Source organism: Dromaius novaehollandiae, chromosome 6 (assembly GCF_036370855.1).
Source record: "Dromaius novaehollandiae isolate bDroNov1 chromosome 6, bDroNov1.hap1, whole genome shotgun sequence".
Taxonomy (NCBI): domain Eukaryota; kingdom Metazoa; phylum Chordata; class Aves; order Casuariiformes; family Dromaiidae; genus Dromaius; species Dromaius novaehollandiae.
In genome coordinates this window covers 33,905,609-33,921,096 of record NC_088103.1, presented here as the reverse complement: position 1 = coordinate 33,921,096, position 15,488 = coordinate 33,905,609, and the positions used below count along the sequence as shown (strand labels likewise).

Sequence of the window (15,488 nt, the reverse complement as noted above, 5' to 3'; positions counted from 1 at the left end):
CTGGTATCCGAGGCCAAGCGAGTGCCTTCAGGCTGCCCAGGGCGCAGCGAAGGACACGGGCAGAACGAAGGAGAGGCTGTTTGCAGCCCAGGGAGATGCCAGGCGCATCTCCCCCTCCAGATCCCTTTTTTGGGGGGCTCGGGATTTTATGGAGGAGCTGAAGGAAGAATTGCAGTGCAGGCAGAAGGGCACCCGGGTTTACCCAGAACCACCATCCAGCCGACGTGGACCGTCACAAAGCATCAGCGGAGACCGCAAGCGAAAGGATGGTTTTGCTTTAAAATACGAGGTTGCGTTTTTAATTAACTCTCGATTTTGAACCTTTGACCCACAGCCACAACTGCACTTTTATCCTGTAACAAGCCTGGTTTAGAGTTTAATAATAATTAAAAAAAAACCTTAAGGGTCTCATGATTTCTGCAGCGGGGAGTTAAAACCGAGTGGAGCCCCAGGTGCAGCGAGCTGCCAGAGGCACCCCCCGCAGCAACCGCCCCGCCGTAGGTACACTTTAATCAGGTTCAAAGCTCTGCTGAATCGTGGTTCGACGCAGGGGCAGGGACCCCCCGGGGCAGGGGTTTTGCCTTGGTCCCCCCCCCCGGTTTGGAGCCATCCTTCGCCCTGGCCCTGGGGTCGATGTCCCTCCCCCTGGCCAGGCTTTTCCTACATACATGAAACAAAAGGGAGAAAATAATAATAATTGAAAAAAAGAGCCGTGTTTTATGCTGCGGGTAGGTGAGCCCTGGGCAAAGGCTGTTTATAGTACAGCTGCAAACAGGGCGCAGGGTACGCCGGAGGCAAACCGCAAGGGTGCTCCCCGTGGGGAAGTTTCTGGCTGTCACACTAGCAGGAAATCACAGAAAAGTGCCTAGCAAACACCCCGGTGACGCTTCCTCACCCGCCGCCTCCCCTTCCCGGGCAGCACGGCTCAAGGACATCCATCCTGCTGGATAATTTGAGAAAAGGGCTTCTCCACGGCCTCTCCGCCAGCGATGCACCGCAACGCGGCTGGCGCTGCTGCGGGGAATCTCATAAACACTATCCTCAATTTGAGTAGCGGGGACAGCAACCTTGTGTAAGCATTGCAATAGCCTAGAAAAGGGATTTCTTTCTTTTTTTTTTTTTTTAAAAAAGAACATTACTGCCCTCAACAGCTAAAGCATGCTGCAAAACAAATACTGAGCAGTGTATTGACACTGATGTGCAATCCATTGTATTGTTTGCAGCTCTGTTTTCAAACAAATTGTTTGCAACCTTTATAAGACACACACTATAGTGGGAAATAGGCTTTTTTTGTGCCACACTATTATAGAGGGCCACATGGAAACACTCTGCACCTGCCCCCATCCTTGCACTTCCCCTGTGTTACACCCATGGCTTTTGGGAGACATTGGCTTCCCTCCCTACCTTTGGGCCATGCTGGCTCTCCACACAGGCACACGCTCCAGGATCACGTTCTTCACGAACCAAGAGCCAAAGCTGGAGCTTTTGGACTCTTCCGCCTGCCCGAATTTTTCCCCTTGGAGGCACAGAGCTGGGCTGCCGCCGAGGGCATGAGCCCTGGCCCTTTCCCTGCCCCAGGCCAGGTGGCCCAGCCCAGGAGATCTGCCAGCCTGCAGGGCTGAGCCGTGCTCCTCAGCGCATGTGAGCTTCCCACTGGGAGAGCAGGAGCGCAGCAAAAAAATGAGATGTGGTTTGTGCTCTTTTCGTCTCTTCATGGTCTTTAAAAACCTGGAAAACCTCAAGGAGTAGTAAACCAGCCCCACCGCTGCTTGCTCCTGACATTTTATGATCGGAAACATCAACTCACTTTACTCTGCTGCTGGTAGCACCTCAACGTCTGGGGGAAGTGGGGAAGTTCCTCTGCCCTTAGCTGGAAAGGCAGGAAAGGTAACAAGGAGATTTTTGTCTTTTAATTACAGCCATGTTGGCAGAAGACCTCACCCTGGCATGAGGTGAGGCTGCCCCAAGATTTACAGCAGTAAAACCCTACTTACTGCCTAAGGACCGCTGTCCTTCTTCAGCTTCCGTTGCCATGCGAGAAACAAAAAGGAGTGACAATTTGTACAGGATTTTTAGGGGTGGCACCGAAGACCTTTAATTCTCTTCTCAAAAGAAAAAGTGATCAGTGAACACAGCAGCTGATAACGCTCACGGTGGAAAACAGGAAACAAGTTTTCTTTAACAGCAGTAAATGACCAGTCCCCGCTCCCAGTCACCGAGCAGTGGGGCCGCACTGCTCCCAAATCCAGCCCATCTCTTGGGTAAGCGGCGTAGTACAGGCTATTCTACCCTCCCTGACACGTAACACCTCCAGGAATGAGGTCTTCTCAATCCAAATCCAAGCCTTAAATCTTTACGGGCATCCTAATACACAAGCTGAAGCTCTGTTTCTGAAGAGCACACGCTAAGCTGCTGCTTTGATGGGAGGGAAAGGCTGTGACGGGCAAAGCAGCCAGATTCGCCTGCAAGCTGCCCTCTTCTGAGCCGTGAGTTAAAAGTGCTCTCCTCAGACACGCAGGGAAAGCACTGAAACAAGCACCACTTACTTCGTTCCATCATCTGTATCCAGGACAATGCTACGTACCTCTGGTCAAAACAAACAGAAAAACCAAAAACCAAACAAACCAGAAGAAACCAAGGACAGCTCATGTTCTTCGCTCACAAAATGACACACACGCACACAGAGGCAAGTTATCAGAAAAGGCATTATATTTTGGTTTCCAACTTATTTAAAACTGATTTTGGTTTTCAATCAAATCAAATCTGAGCATGTCTGAGTTCAGTTTTCAATTTTTTTCCCCATGACAGTAATGATCTGGACGACCATAATTATAAAAGGGATAGGGGAGAAAACCCAAGAACAAGCTATATAGTCTGAACAGTGCTCTCTTCCACGCGAGCACTTCAGGGAATGTTAGTTTCAGCTCTTCGTTTCTTGTTTTTTTTTTTCCCTTTGGGTTATTACTAACAAAATCTCTACCGTTTATTAAAGCAAAGCTACAGTAAATTTTCTTGCAGTCTTACAGCAGGTTTTCTTTCATATTACCAGTAGGACTCGCATGCATGGATTGCAGTCACACACACACGCTCACAGACATTATACAGTAGCCAGTTGCCACCATAAAAAAATAAAAAACACAAAAGAAAAAGAAAACAGACATTCATTTCTTCTAAGTGGTCAACATTAAACCGCACCAAACTTTTGGATCAAAAGAAGAAAAAAAAAATACTGCACAGGTCTTCCACATCTACACGGTAAGTCATCCCTTTGCAATGGACGGAGCTCTCGTCTTCATTTGTTCAACATGCATCGCTGAAGCTTAAAGGCACGCTGGCCAAAGAGAGCCCTGTTCTTTTTTTTGTCATCTTAACTCGAGTGTGCTGCTCTCGGGGTGCAAAAAAAGGAAAAAATAAAGCCAAGCCCTTTTGCAGCACACTGGGTGAAGGTCATTCGGAGACCACAGTACTTGGAAGGCAGCCCAGCTGCCTGGATTCTACTTCTAACTGTGCTCTTAGAGGCATTGAAGGAATACATTTGTCTGTAAGAACTACATGTAAAGGCAAATTTCTGCAAACCCTCTCTTTCCAAACTGCTTATAACAGACTAACACTCCTTCTGAAATTAACTGGTCCTTCAGTTACCAGCTTCAAAAGTGGGAAACTTCCTACCTGCTGTCTTAAACACTGAAGCACCAGAGTGTTAAAGAATAGTGAATTGAAACTGTCTAGAAATGGCTGCTTAGCACAACTTATATAAAATTTGCTTAGCATGAGTGGCTAGATTTGCTGAAGCCTTAGGCCAAGCGTGGGAAAAGTAACGAATCTTTACTTAGTTTAATAAAAAATAGTGCCTCAGAGCTCGTTCAGGCTGGGAAGATAGGGGAGCCACACGCAGTCTGCGCACCTGTGTCACCGACTCCGAGAGGGAAGACGCCAAAACAATGGGGAAAAATAAGACCTTGGGAGACAACCGCCAGACCCAACAAAAACAGAGGTACAACCGTCATCAGAGACTGCAAAAAACAAGAATAAGGAGAAAAACAGCTTGAGTCAGAATGACGATGAGACCCAATGAGGAGCAGGAGACCCCAGACCAAAAAATTATTATTGGTCTAACTATCGTGTGAAGGGTGGGAAATGTAAGTCGAAAAGACTATAATTACCCAGAATTTGTTTATGTTAGGGTCCCTCTTCGGAGGCACCCAGCTCGAGCTGTAATTACGGCACGCACGTGATTAAAATTATCTGATTTGTTTTGATTTGACTCTGAACTTTTCTGCGGGTACCTAGGGTCGAGCCCTGTTATGGAGGCCGACAGGCCTAACTTCCATAACACAGAGATTACAGGGCTGATGTGTTCAGTCATCCATCAGCTTTGGGAAAATTTAACAACAGCAACAACAACAACAAAAGTTAAAATAAAAAGAAATCCACAATGCCTCAAAAGCACTAAATCAAACCAGAACTCTTGGGCTACTGACTGCCGGCACTGTCAGAAGCTGCTGGCTTCTGAGAAGACACCTGGAGGTTGAAGCCTTATGGTGATTTCGTATCCTCCCAGGGTGAGATTTGCTGAGCTTTACTGATTGCAAGATAAAGCAGTGTTTTGGAAAACTAAAACCAACAAACTGATAATAACCATCACCAAAATCACCATTGGGAAAGTTCCATTTGTCAGAAGGTCTCATTGAGAAACATCAGTCCCTGCCTCGTGGAGCGGCAGGGACACAATTAACAAAACCCAGAGAGACCCGTCCCCCACACGCCGGGCCTTCGGGGGTTAGTCCCCAATTTATACTGGGGGGAGAGAGGAAAGAAAGAAAGCAAAAAAAAAAAAAAAAGTTGCATCACCTTTTCCTCCTCTTAAAGGTTTAATCCTCTCATTTCACTTTTATTTATTTGCTTGCTTTTCCCCAGATTCTCCCTTCCGCTCTGCCACCTTAGCTGGGGGAGTTATTGGTACGAGAGTTTGGAGAGTCCTGCTCATTTATTGTGTTCAAGAGTACACACACCGGCTGCCGGGGCAGGTGGTGGTGGCTGTGTTCGCGGTGCTGCTCTTCCGAGGCATTAAAAAGCCCTTCCTCCTCGTCCCCATGGGGGCGCCCGCTGCAGCTGTCGCAGAAGTCCAGGGGCCCATCCAGAGCGTCGTCGATGAGCCCGTCGAACTCCTTGAGGTCGTCGTCATGATGGCCCCGGTTGCAAACGCAGACTTCGATGCCCGAGTCGCCCGTGAAACGGCGCTGCCTGCCTGGTGTCTTGTCCTTGGCGTCGGGAATGGCGCTGCTCTGCTCTAAGCTCTCAGAGCTGTAATCTTTCAGCAGTTCCTCCTTGCACTCCGCATCCTTCTCGGGACCGGCCCTCTCCTCCAATTCGGCTTCTGTGCTGCTACCGCCGGGCTCGATGCTTTGCATTTTGGCAACTGCTCGTTCGACCAGCATGGCGGGGGGCTCGGGGTCGCCGAGGCTGGGGGAGCCAGCACTCTCGACGCTGCCGTTAATGCCGCCGGGCGCCGAGGAGCTGCTCTGTGCTGGCTGCAGGTTTCGTGGCATGTCCGGGATCATGCTGCTGCTGCCGGCCGGAACGCACTGCTGATGTAAGGCACTATACGGTGGCGGAGGGGTTGGCGGGCGGTTCACCACTTCCTCATAGGGAGGCAGTAAATAATTTGGCAAAAATCCTAAAAAATGAGAGGTAGGGAGAAGTTATTTCACAAACAGCTTATCTCAGGAAACTTGCCATTAAGGTAGGTCAATATATCATTTGTCACCCACAGCACCTTCCCACTGAACAGCTCAGCGCGCTTTACAAGCGGTGCCAAAATTCAGCCCAAACAAGATATTTCATGCTTCAGAGAAGCAAGAATTGAGGCACAGAAGGGCATGGTCGCAGGAGATGGACACAGCTGGGAACGGCAGCCAGATCTGGCTCCCAGGGCCACGCTCAGGACTACCAGGCAACCCTCCCCACCTCCCCGAGCCCCATCACGGCCCTGCAGACACACCAAGGGAGAGCCCGGACCGGCTGCAGGGAACTGCCTGGAGCCCCCAAGATAACTTGCCAGCCCTCCCCAACATTGGCCACTGAGATGAGTTTCTGCTTCCAAGAGCAAAGATTTCATCTCACAAAGCCTTGTGTAAATACAAAAAGACACAAGCAGTTACAGGAAACTAAAGATCCTGGATTCAGTTGCTCTGGTGCAGTCAGAATGAACTGGCAGTAGCAGCAGAAGAATTTGGTTTATTGTGGTTAGAGCCCCTCAGTCTACAAGAGATCTTATTTATTTCTTAAGAGGCAGCAAAATATTGTATACAGGCAAAATGGACTTAATTAGCAAATAATGGAAACATTTAAAGATAGCACTGCAGTTTTCCACGTGTAATTGTGTCTCTCTGGGGCTGGGGAGGAGAGGGCTGCTGGGCACTGTTTCTGAGGTGCTGCAAGACTTTAACGAGAAAAGCAAGCTCAGACATGCAGTCCAACAGCCTATTGTAGGAAAATTAATTGTGGCACCTCCAGTCAAAAGGCTGCGATTCGCTGCTCTAGCACAGCGTAGCAGGACACTGAAGGAGAGCACGAGTCAGCTGTGCTTCCCCTGAGCTATAGATAACAGCTCCTTCATGCACTGTCTTGAGGCTCACCAGAACCAGCGCGGTCTGGGAGCCGCAGCACAGGGTGGGGAGCCAGCTGGGGCACCACTCCCACCCAGCCTGGGTGACCAAATATCGTGAAACCACTTCCCCACGTCTCAGTCTCACCAGCTGCGAGCGCAGGCTGGAAAGGAGCATCCATGCAGTCCTGGATGAGGTGTTTTAAAAACCTTCCCAGGAAAACACCCAGGTAATCACTGCACACACACAACCGTGGCTGTGAAGATGCTGTGAAGGTGTCGTAGCTGGTGTGGTTCAATTTTGGAGTCAAGGGGGCCCAAACATTTCCAGCAGCTGCGATTTACCATCTCCTCTCTACAAGCCACAGACCAGGCAGCTGAGCTGCCCCTGCCTCTTGCTGAGCCCAGCCACTGCTTCCCACCTCCACCCAGCACGGGAACCTCGCTGCCCTGCACCCCACGTCTTCCAGGAGAAGCTGTGTGAGGTACGTACGGAAATAAAATGGCAGGGCTGAATAGTTATGGGCTTCCCGGTAAGCGATCAGGTTGATCTCATGCTGCCGCTGCTGGGCCTGGAGGCGATGCTTGGTGCGCCGGTGATGGCAGACGCAGCAGCAGCTCAGGATGATGATGATGGTCCATACCAGCCAGAACCCTGCAGACACGCGGGGGAGAGTGACATTAGCTGTGGTGTGAGAGCCACATCCTCCCCCAGGAAACCCCGTGGACGTGCCGGGGAGATCCACAGAAAGCCCGGCTCCAAACCCAGCGCTGTTGCAGAGGTGGAGACGCGTGCTGTGCCAGGCGTCGACAGTGACAAACCCGCGTGGGGCCCCGCTAGGTGGAAAGCCCAGGTGGAACCAGGACTTTGTCTATGCACTTTGGTGCAATGTGGAGCACACTTGATAGCGACAGCTCCAGAGGAGAACAAAATAATATGGTGACAGGGCTAAGCTCTCCCAGCACCATCCATCCCATCCCATCCCTTGGTTACAATATTTTCTAGCCAAAAATCGGAGCAGAACTGTGAAGGGCATTGAATGCAACTCCCACAGCCATTTCGGTTTGGAAATAACAATCGAGACACAAAAGGCCCTGTGCAGATTGACCACAGAAGACGAGAAAGACCCCAAGCACTATGTTTTGCTTTTGTTCGCACTGCTCTCTAATTTCTCACCCAATTCTTTCACTGTTACATTTAACAAAAACATACCCTTTTTACATAAATGTCTCAAAATATTTTTAAAACTTATTTTTGTATCCAATGTCTTAAATTATCCAACATTAAATTAACCGACGCCCCCACTCCAAATTTCTCAAGAAACCTAACTTCTGCTCGGTTTGTGGTCACAGCTGGTTTCTGTGCCCTGCCACAGCAGGTACAACGCTTCTTAGAAGGGAATTTAAAATGAGCACTTCCCCAATTTTATCCACTCCCTCTAACATGTCAAACCGCCCCTTTTCCTTAAATCTCTCCTCATACTTGCATGCATTAGAAAAACACTTCAGAGACATATTTTGAAGAGCCACAGCATTCACTCCAGATTAGGATTTTATCTCATGCAATTACAGCCCATAGCTTTATCTGGATCGGATGCATTTAAAATGTCAATCTTTTTAAAAACTTAATTTTTGCAGCTAAAAATACCGGGCTAGTTCCCCCTTTATAAGCATGTATGGCCTAGCAACTATTCCTCAGCAGAGATCACAACACAGCTTTTCTTTCAGTAAGTAAAAAACCTCAAGTCCCAACTTTCCAATACCTTGACATCTCCAGAGTTGGAGCTGTTTTCTCGGCTAAGAGCTGGGTGGGGAAAGGTGAATAGTTTAGGAATTTCAAGAATGAGAGGAATACGCTCCGATTTAGGACAAAGTGCAATGGACCCGTATCACTAACCGCTGAGCCCTGCACTGTGCTGTTTGTAGGTGAACTGGATACGCCATATCGTGTCTCCGACTGTTTTGAACAGCCCCTTGCACCTCCCCATGTCGTAACCCCAATTCTCCGTGTATTTTGGCAGAGCAGACTGAAGCACCAGCTCTCCCTTGTGTTGTGCAACCAATTTCCCTAATGGCCTGGATTTCGCCTTATGCTCAAATTTATCAGAAGCTGCTATGAAATGAAGGTTGCAGGCTCCGTTTCTTGCTCAGCATTCCTGCGGTTACACTGGAATCGGGGGCCCTGCGCATTTTTTCTGGCTAGCCTGCTTGGCTAGCTGTGAAGGGCAGGAGAAAGCACATGATCTGAGCTCTAGGGAAGCGAAGGAAGAAGTGCTTGAGATGCTCTTTCTAGCTCCTTCAAACAGAGCCAAGAACCTACCAAAGCGCCTACCTCCCTCCAAACACCCCCTGTTCCTAGAAGAGACTATAAGTGTAGGGATCAATCTAGTCGGCTCTTCCCTCCCAAACCACATATTTGCAATCACTGTCTCACAGCTTGGAGACTCCCAACGATAGATTTTACTCCTTGCTGAGAGAAGGCTCCTCAGCTCTTGCAAGCTGTGGGAGCAAGAACGAACTTCTCAAAACACGGCACTCGACCGCACACTGGAGCTGGCCTGCAGTTCATCTTTCAGTACTTCTTATTTTCCAGAGAGCGACCCATGACCGTGAACTAAAAAACAATGGAAAATTACACCCAGCTATTCCAGGGGTTTTAACTACAGTTATGAAAACAGATGCTTTTTAACACATTTTATCATGTCCCTTCCCAAAGGCCTTCGATGTAATGGTAGCAAGCAGCACTTAGTTAGTTAAGACATCCTGGAGAACTGCCACTGTTAAGCAATCTCAGCTGCAGCAGCCGAATTTTTCTGCAGGGAACAACTGCTCCCACCCAAGCCTGCATAGAGAAGATTTAAAAAGTATTTCTTTATAAATCTCTCCTCATCGCAAAGCAATCCCAAAGTGCTTTGCAGACAAAGCGATACACAAGCTCGGAGCAGGGGTCACAGCAAGCTCAGCCATTCCTGGGAAAATGTGCGGCAACTCGGTAAACAACAGGCAGTAACAACATGCAACACTTTAGGATAATAAATTAATGCTGGATCCTACTGAAACCACAGGTGGCATTTTAAGTAAACAGACCATAATTTGCTGGCTCGCTCTCTGGCCATGGTGCCAGGAACAACACCTCCGTTCTCATGCAAAGGGTCTATGCGACCGCAAGTGGACGAGATCTGGTGTTTTTCACGGGAATTTCCAGAACAAGAACCCACTAATTCCACGTTACTGCCCGCTTTCGCTAACCACCGCCCGGTCCTAGGGCTTCTAGGAATTACCCATCTCCTGAGTCAGCACAAGCCCGAGGAGCTGCCCGGACGGTCCCAGCAGCGTGGAGCCCACCGCCCACCAGAGCCACTTCTCAGCCTCTGGCCTGGCTTCCCTAATGGATTTGCCCCCTCCTTGTCACACAACCCACGTACACGCCGTGGGGCTGAAAGCTGCCCCCTCGCACCAAGGGTGCCCCGGGATGGGACACCCACGCGTGCAGGGGCGTGCAGAGGGCGGCCGGCCCAGCCGTGCCAGCCCCGCCAGGAGCTGGTTGCGAGGCCGGAGTGAGGGCTGTGCCGCTGGGTGTCGGGGGCCGCCATAAAAGGCTCGGTAACGTGCCCCGGCCAGAAGTCTGGGCACGGCTGCAGTTTTGGCTGCAGAACAGAAAAACTGTAAAAGCTTAGCGTATATATAGTACAGTCATTTATTTGGAATAAAGCTATGGATACAAGGCCAAGCGCAACTGTAAATATTATGTCTAAAAGTATGGGGGGAACGGCAAAGATGCCCAGGGCTGAGCCGCGCATTTGCACACCTGGCGATGGCTGGCTTCAAGCTGGCGGCAGGGCGGCAAGTGGAGCAGAGCAGCAGCCCCGGCACAGAGCAGCTCTTTTGGCAGGAGGGGAAGGAGGGGAATTTCCGATTCATCCAGAAACACCACGACGTGGTGGATAGGAAACGCGGAGGCTGAACACGCTAACGGTACAAGCTAACACCTGGTCCGTGGCAAAAGCAGGCATCAGCTTTGCCTTGCGCTGAAAACAGATGAGACATTGAAAGGCAACAGAAGTTTGGCATGAAGGCGCCTCCAAAAGCCAAGTAAAACCGGGCTTCTATTTGCCTTCGCTGTTCCCAAAACCTTCCCAGTGCTCTTCAGCACGTGCCTCCTTCCCATACAGACACGGGCTGGTTTCTGTTGTACTTTGCCGAGCTACCGCTGCAGCCAGTGGAAGCGGGAGAGAAGGCTGGGAGGCCCGGAGCTCCCTGAGCCAAGTCCTCCATCAATTATGTCGGATTTGAGAGAAACGCCCCACCCAGCATCTCCCACCGCCAACCTGGCACTGACCACCAGGAACGAAAGCTGGCTGTAACTCGAGGGGCAGCATGACAGGCAGAGAGCAAACATGATCTCTGGAAAAACTACTACTGATGGACAGTGCTGAGAGAAGCGATGCATCAGTTCAGAGTTAAACGTGCACCAGGGGACCATCAGATTTAAAGGCAATTTCAGGCTCTTTCTTGGTTTATGGAAGAGTCAGAAGTTGAAACGCTCCTCAGGCCAAAAAAGGCTGAGTTCTGAGAAACACTGCTACATTTCATGTCAAATTCACTGGTGATGCCAATGGGTTGATAATGATGCAACCAAAGAGTATTTATTGTATCAGACAGCCAAAGAGCCGAGTTTTGCCAAGAGATTTCCCCACCAGAGTAACAAAAGCTTTCACAAAAACAAAAAAACCAAAAAACCCAACAAAAAAGTACCACCAACATGCTGCCCAGCATCAGGCAGGCTCAGAGCTAAGTGGTAACCTCTGCGCGAACGCCAAACTGCGCGAGACCTGGGAACAGAACTGCCTCCCGCAAGAGCCATCTCCTCTCGCACGTAAAGAGAGCATCTGCGAACAGGAAGGCTGCAAAGTTTACAGCTTCCTGGGGAAGAGGAGCCCTGTCAAAGGGTCGCTCACTGGAGACATTTCCACCAGCCATGAAAGAATACGCCAGGCTAACTTGAAGCTTCAAGAAAAGCATTCTGGGGCACCGACCATAGTTTTGCATAGACTTAAAAATAATCAAAAGAACCCAGAGCATTCCCTAGTTACGGGACACATCCCCATGAAAAGGGGAGTGGGGGCAATTTTTTGTCTGACAATGAGGACAAAGTGCGATGTTTGCTGCTTGGGATGTTGCCATCAGCAGTCCCACTGAGGGAAGCTCCTTTTATCCTGTGCAAAATGGAAAACATGTTTTCTGCAGCGTTCCAAGGGTAGGAACAGAGAAATCTGCCCTCAAGTTCATGGTAAACTTGGGCAAATGCCATTGCTCTATTGGCAGGAAGTCCCCTCAAAGCAAGCCAAGGTACACTGCAAAGTGTTTTTGTGTCTGCCTGACAAGCATCTGGGTAATAGCTTTGGCTTCACGAGAGCTGGTTCTAAACAGAAGGAGAAGTGGGACAATTTCATTGACTAAAAAACTATCTCCCAAATGGTGGCACTGCAGTCAGCGATGGCTGGGAAAAATTGTCTTTCACAGGGCCAACAGTATCATCAAAACCAGGAGGCAGGTTTAATCGGTACCACAACCTGGATGCTCTTGGCATCTTGTCCTTGGGCACAGACTGCATCGTATCCTGCCATTTCGGACATGAGCCTGCGCGAGTCAATGCTACTACTCAAGAAAGTGAGACGAGGGATCCAGGCCATGGGCCTATGGATGCTTTAAGAAAGAAATGCTGTCAAATGATGCGGTCCTCTCCTGCCCCTGCCTCTTCCAAATCCCATGTGGTCTCCTCCATCTCCTCATGCCAGTACAAAGTTGTGTATCACTGTGCTTTGAACTGGGTTTAGGGAGCCGAACCAGGTTGAAATAGAATAGCAAGAAGAGTAAGATTGGGACTTTCAGTGACAGTTTATGTCACTTTAAGAGTGGGTGAAACTGCAGCCCCAGCCTGACTACACTGCAGAAAAAGGTTACTAAACATCTGTAGAGTAAAATGGTGAGAAAAGGCTGAAGATGACATCTCCAGCTCTTTCTCACTTGCTCCTGGATTGCTGACTCTGACAAGAGGAGACAGACATTAACTGCAGCTGGTTTCCAGTTTTTATGATAGTGGTCAGTACAAATGGTACACATGCTGCCTGGAGATAAGATGGAGAAAGATATGTTTCAGAAAAATTCTTTGCTTATCTTGCAGCAAGAGTCAACTTGAGGCAGTAGATCAGCAGACACTGTTTTTAATGCCTTTCCTGGGGAGAGCGCCTCTAAAAGTAATTGCTCTTGTGCTCCAGAAGAGACTTGAGGGAGCCCAGTCAACACCAACTGAAGAGACCTGCCCCCCTCACGGTATCTATCTTGGTAAAAAGCACATTGAATATTGGTCTGACATAGACTGGAGGGGGGCATCCAGCCTGAGGCCACCTCCAGGACATTTGGGAACACAATCTGGAGAACAGCCCACATTGACAGACCTGGATATTAAGCGGGGAGCGGGGCTGGAGGTACAGAAGGCAGGGGATGAGACGGCACAAGTAAGCTCTCTTGCCTTTTCTTGATGTTTAACACACAGCAGATGAAAGTAGGCCAGACTGGGCAAGAGTCAGGATCTGCACAATAAGACTAGGTGCCAAGAGAGCTCGCTGCCTTCTTTGGATTTATGAATTTTACCAAGCCGCATTAAAAACTGGCTAAGATGACTCTGCCATCTAGATTAGGCTACAAAAAGTACAAGAAAATAAGGAAATAACTTCTCCTGTTTATCACGATTTTCTGCATATTTGTGACATTTGTTTCATCTGCCATACTTTTTCAGCTAGACTTTGCAGTGGCAGCATCTCTCTGAAGCACCAGCTGAGCGATAACAGAGTAGCCAAAGGTGAAGAGTCTGAGACACTCGAGAAAGAGAAAGCAAATATAACCAGGTAGGAGACTGCAAGAGAGGCAAAGAATAGGGCAAACTGCTCTCAGAAAAAGGACACGGTTGTACTGAAGGATAAGATAACATGGGGTGAGAAAGAAAAGATGGGACTAATGTGTTGACTGAGAGCTTTGGAGACTGCAGCAAAGTCTTGGAAACGAATTCCTATTATAAAGCTGACCTGGAACATGTACGTGTTACAGCAGTTGCTGGAGAGTTTCAGCAACTAACCGGATCCCTGCCAAAATTTTCTGGCAGCGTGCTTTTTGGGGAAAAGAGCTGTCTAGAGATTCCAAGGGGAAGCGTGCAGAAGATTAGCAAAATGCACAAAATCAGCAAAAACATCATCTGTGCAGCCTGCAAACAGAACATTTCTTTCCTGTACAACCCGTCTCCTAAGACCCAAATATTCAAGATCTTTTCGTCTTTCAGAGACAGAGGTGCTCAGTATCACTGCTAAGGAGTAAACCAGAAAAAAATAACAGAAGCTGCCAGAATGAGGCAAAACGGAGGGTACAACTAGAAGCAAGCTCTGCTTTGTTGCACCGTACTGTAACTACCCGACCAGCTAAGCCTGCTCACTTTGCAAGGCTCCCGTTGAGATCACCCATGCACCGTGACACCTCCCTGTTTCCACGCTCTGCAGTTCCCCAAGCACAGCACACTACTCTTCCAGCCACACCATGCAAAAATTCTTCTACCTCCTTGCGTGCTGTTTTAAAAGCCTCGGGAATTGTCTAATTCCATGCCCATCCTCAACAGGCACGGGAGACAAGGATGCACGTCAGGAGATGGGGATTTGATTCTCAACTCGCATTATACGCTTAAACTTGGCAAAAGCCAGAACTTCTGAGCGTCAGTTCTTAACCTGCAAAAAGCGGTAACTGCATTCCTCGATTACCTTCTCTCCTCTATTTTGAAAAGTGGTATTTTGGAACATTTAAGCCATAAAACACCTGTCAGGCCTGGACAAAGGCCAACGTTAGAAAACTCCAGCAAATCACAAGCACATCATAACGGACCTGAACAGAAACCATTAGTAAGCTAAATCCGGTGGCTGCTGTCGTTCTCCCCAGACCACGGTTTCCCCCTTGGACACTGTGAGCTCTCCGAGGAGCCCAGAGAACTTGTTAGTCTAAAAAGCACAACCACCATCCAAATAGGTGCCCTCACCCCCATATAGGGAATTTCAACAGTAAAGTCCCCCTCCAACTTTTGCTTTTTAAAATCCCATTCTAAGAAAATAAAGACAGCTTTATTCATACCGGATTTTTTTTTCATGTTCTTGTATGTGCCACCACGCCCAGCTCCAGCTTGAGCTAAGAACTAATTAGACCTTTATACAGCTATATTATTAAACCTGCATATAGTCTTATTATTTGGCAACACAGCACTATTTTTTTTTTTTTAATAAGAGATGGGTGGGGAATCTGAACGAAGCTGTTATCTAATTTTAAACGCAGGCTGTCCACCTGCTTGGCATATCATGTTCTCCATTCCTCCACTCCACCCCTTAGCAAAATAATACCTTGATTTTGCATCCTATTCTCCCCTACCTTCAAGAGCTAGTTTATAATTACTGCACACCTTTTACTTGCTGTCTAGAAATTTTGAGATCAGCCATTTTCAAAAACAAACTTCCCTCCAACTCAAAAAGGCAACAAGATACTTTTTATGGGAAATCTTCCCAGGGGCCACTAGACAGGATCACGTTTCGGAAGGCACGTCTACGGAAGACGGACTAGTTCCCCTTTCCATCTCAAATGCCACCCTCCTCTGCCGCTCCTCCCCTCTAAGCTACAGCGGTAAATAAATAGGGGATTTAATTCAGCAGGACTAGCAAGAAGGCTTGTTTTCAGGCACACAATAGTACTGGTGGTGTGAGAAAGTCAAGAGGAGCAGCAACTTCTCAAAAGTTGCTTTAGTACATGTATACACTGGTTAAAAATCAAAATGTAGAACAAGCGGGAAGCCATA

The 15,488-nt window shown here is 48.6% G+C and overlaps 1 protein-coding gene across 6 annotated transcripts in view; it reads right to left on the bottom strand.

The window, feature by feature from the left end:
* Positions 1–2,687: 2,687 nt before the first annotated feature.
* The window catches only part of WBP1L (WW domain binding protein 1 like), a 60,896-nt gene continuing 48,095 nt past the window's right edge, over positions 2,688–15,488 (bottom strand). For all 6 annotated transcript variants that reach the window (XM_026110361.2, XM_026110363.2, XM_064514170.1 and 3 more), the window contains 2 exons: positions 7,101–7,262; positions 2,688–5,677 (listed from right to left, as the gene is read on the bottom strand). In XM_026110361.2, coding sequence (XP_025966146.1) covers positions 4,941–5,677; positions 7,101–7,262 — 899 coding nt within the window. In that variant the 3' untranslated portion in view covers positions 2,688–4,940. The remainder of the gene's footprint in view (positions 5,678–7,100; positions 7,263–15,488) is intronic.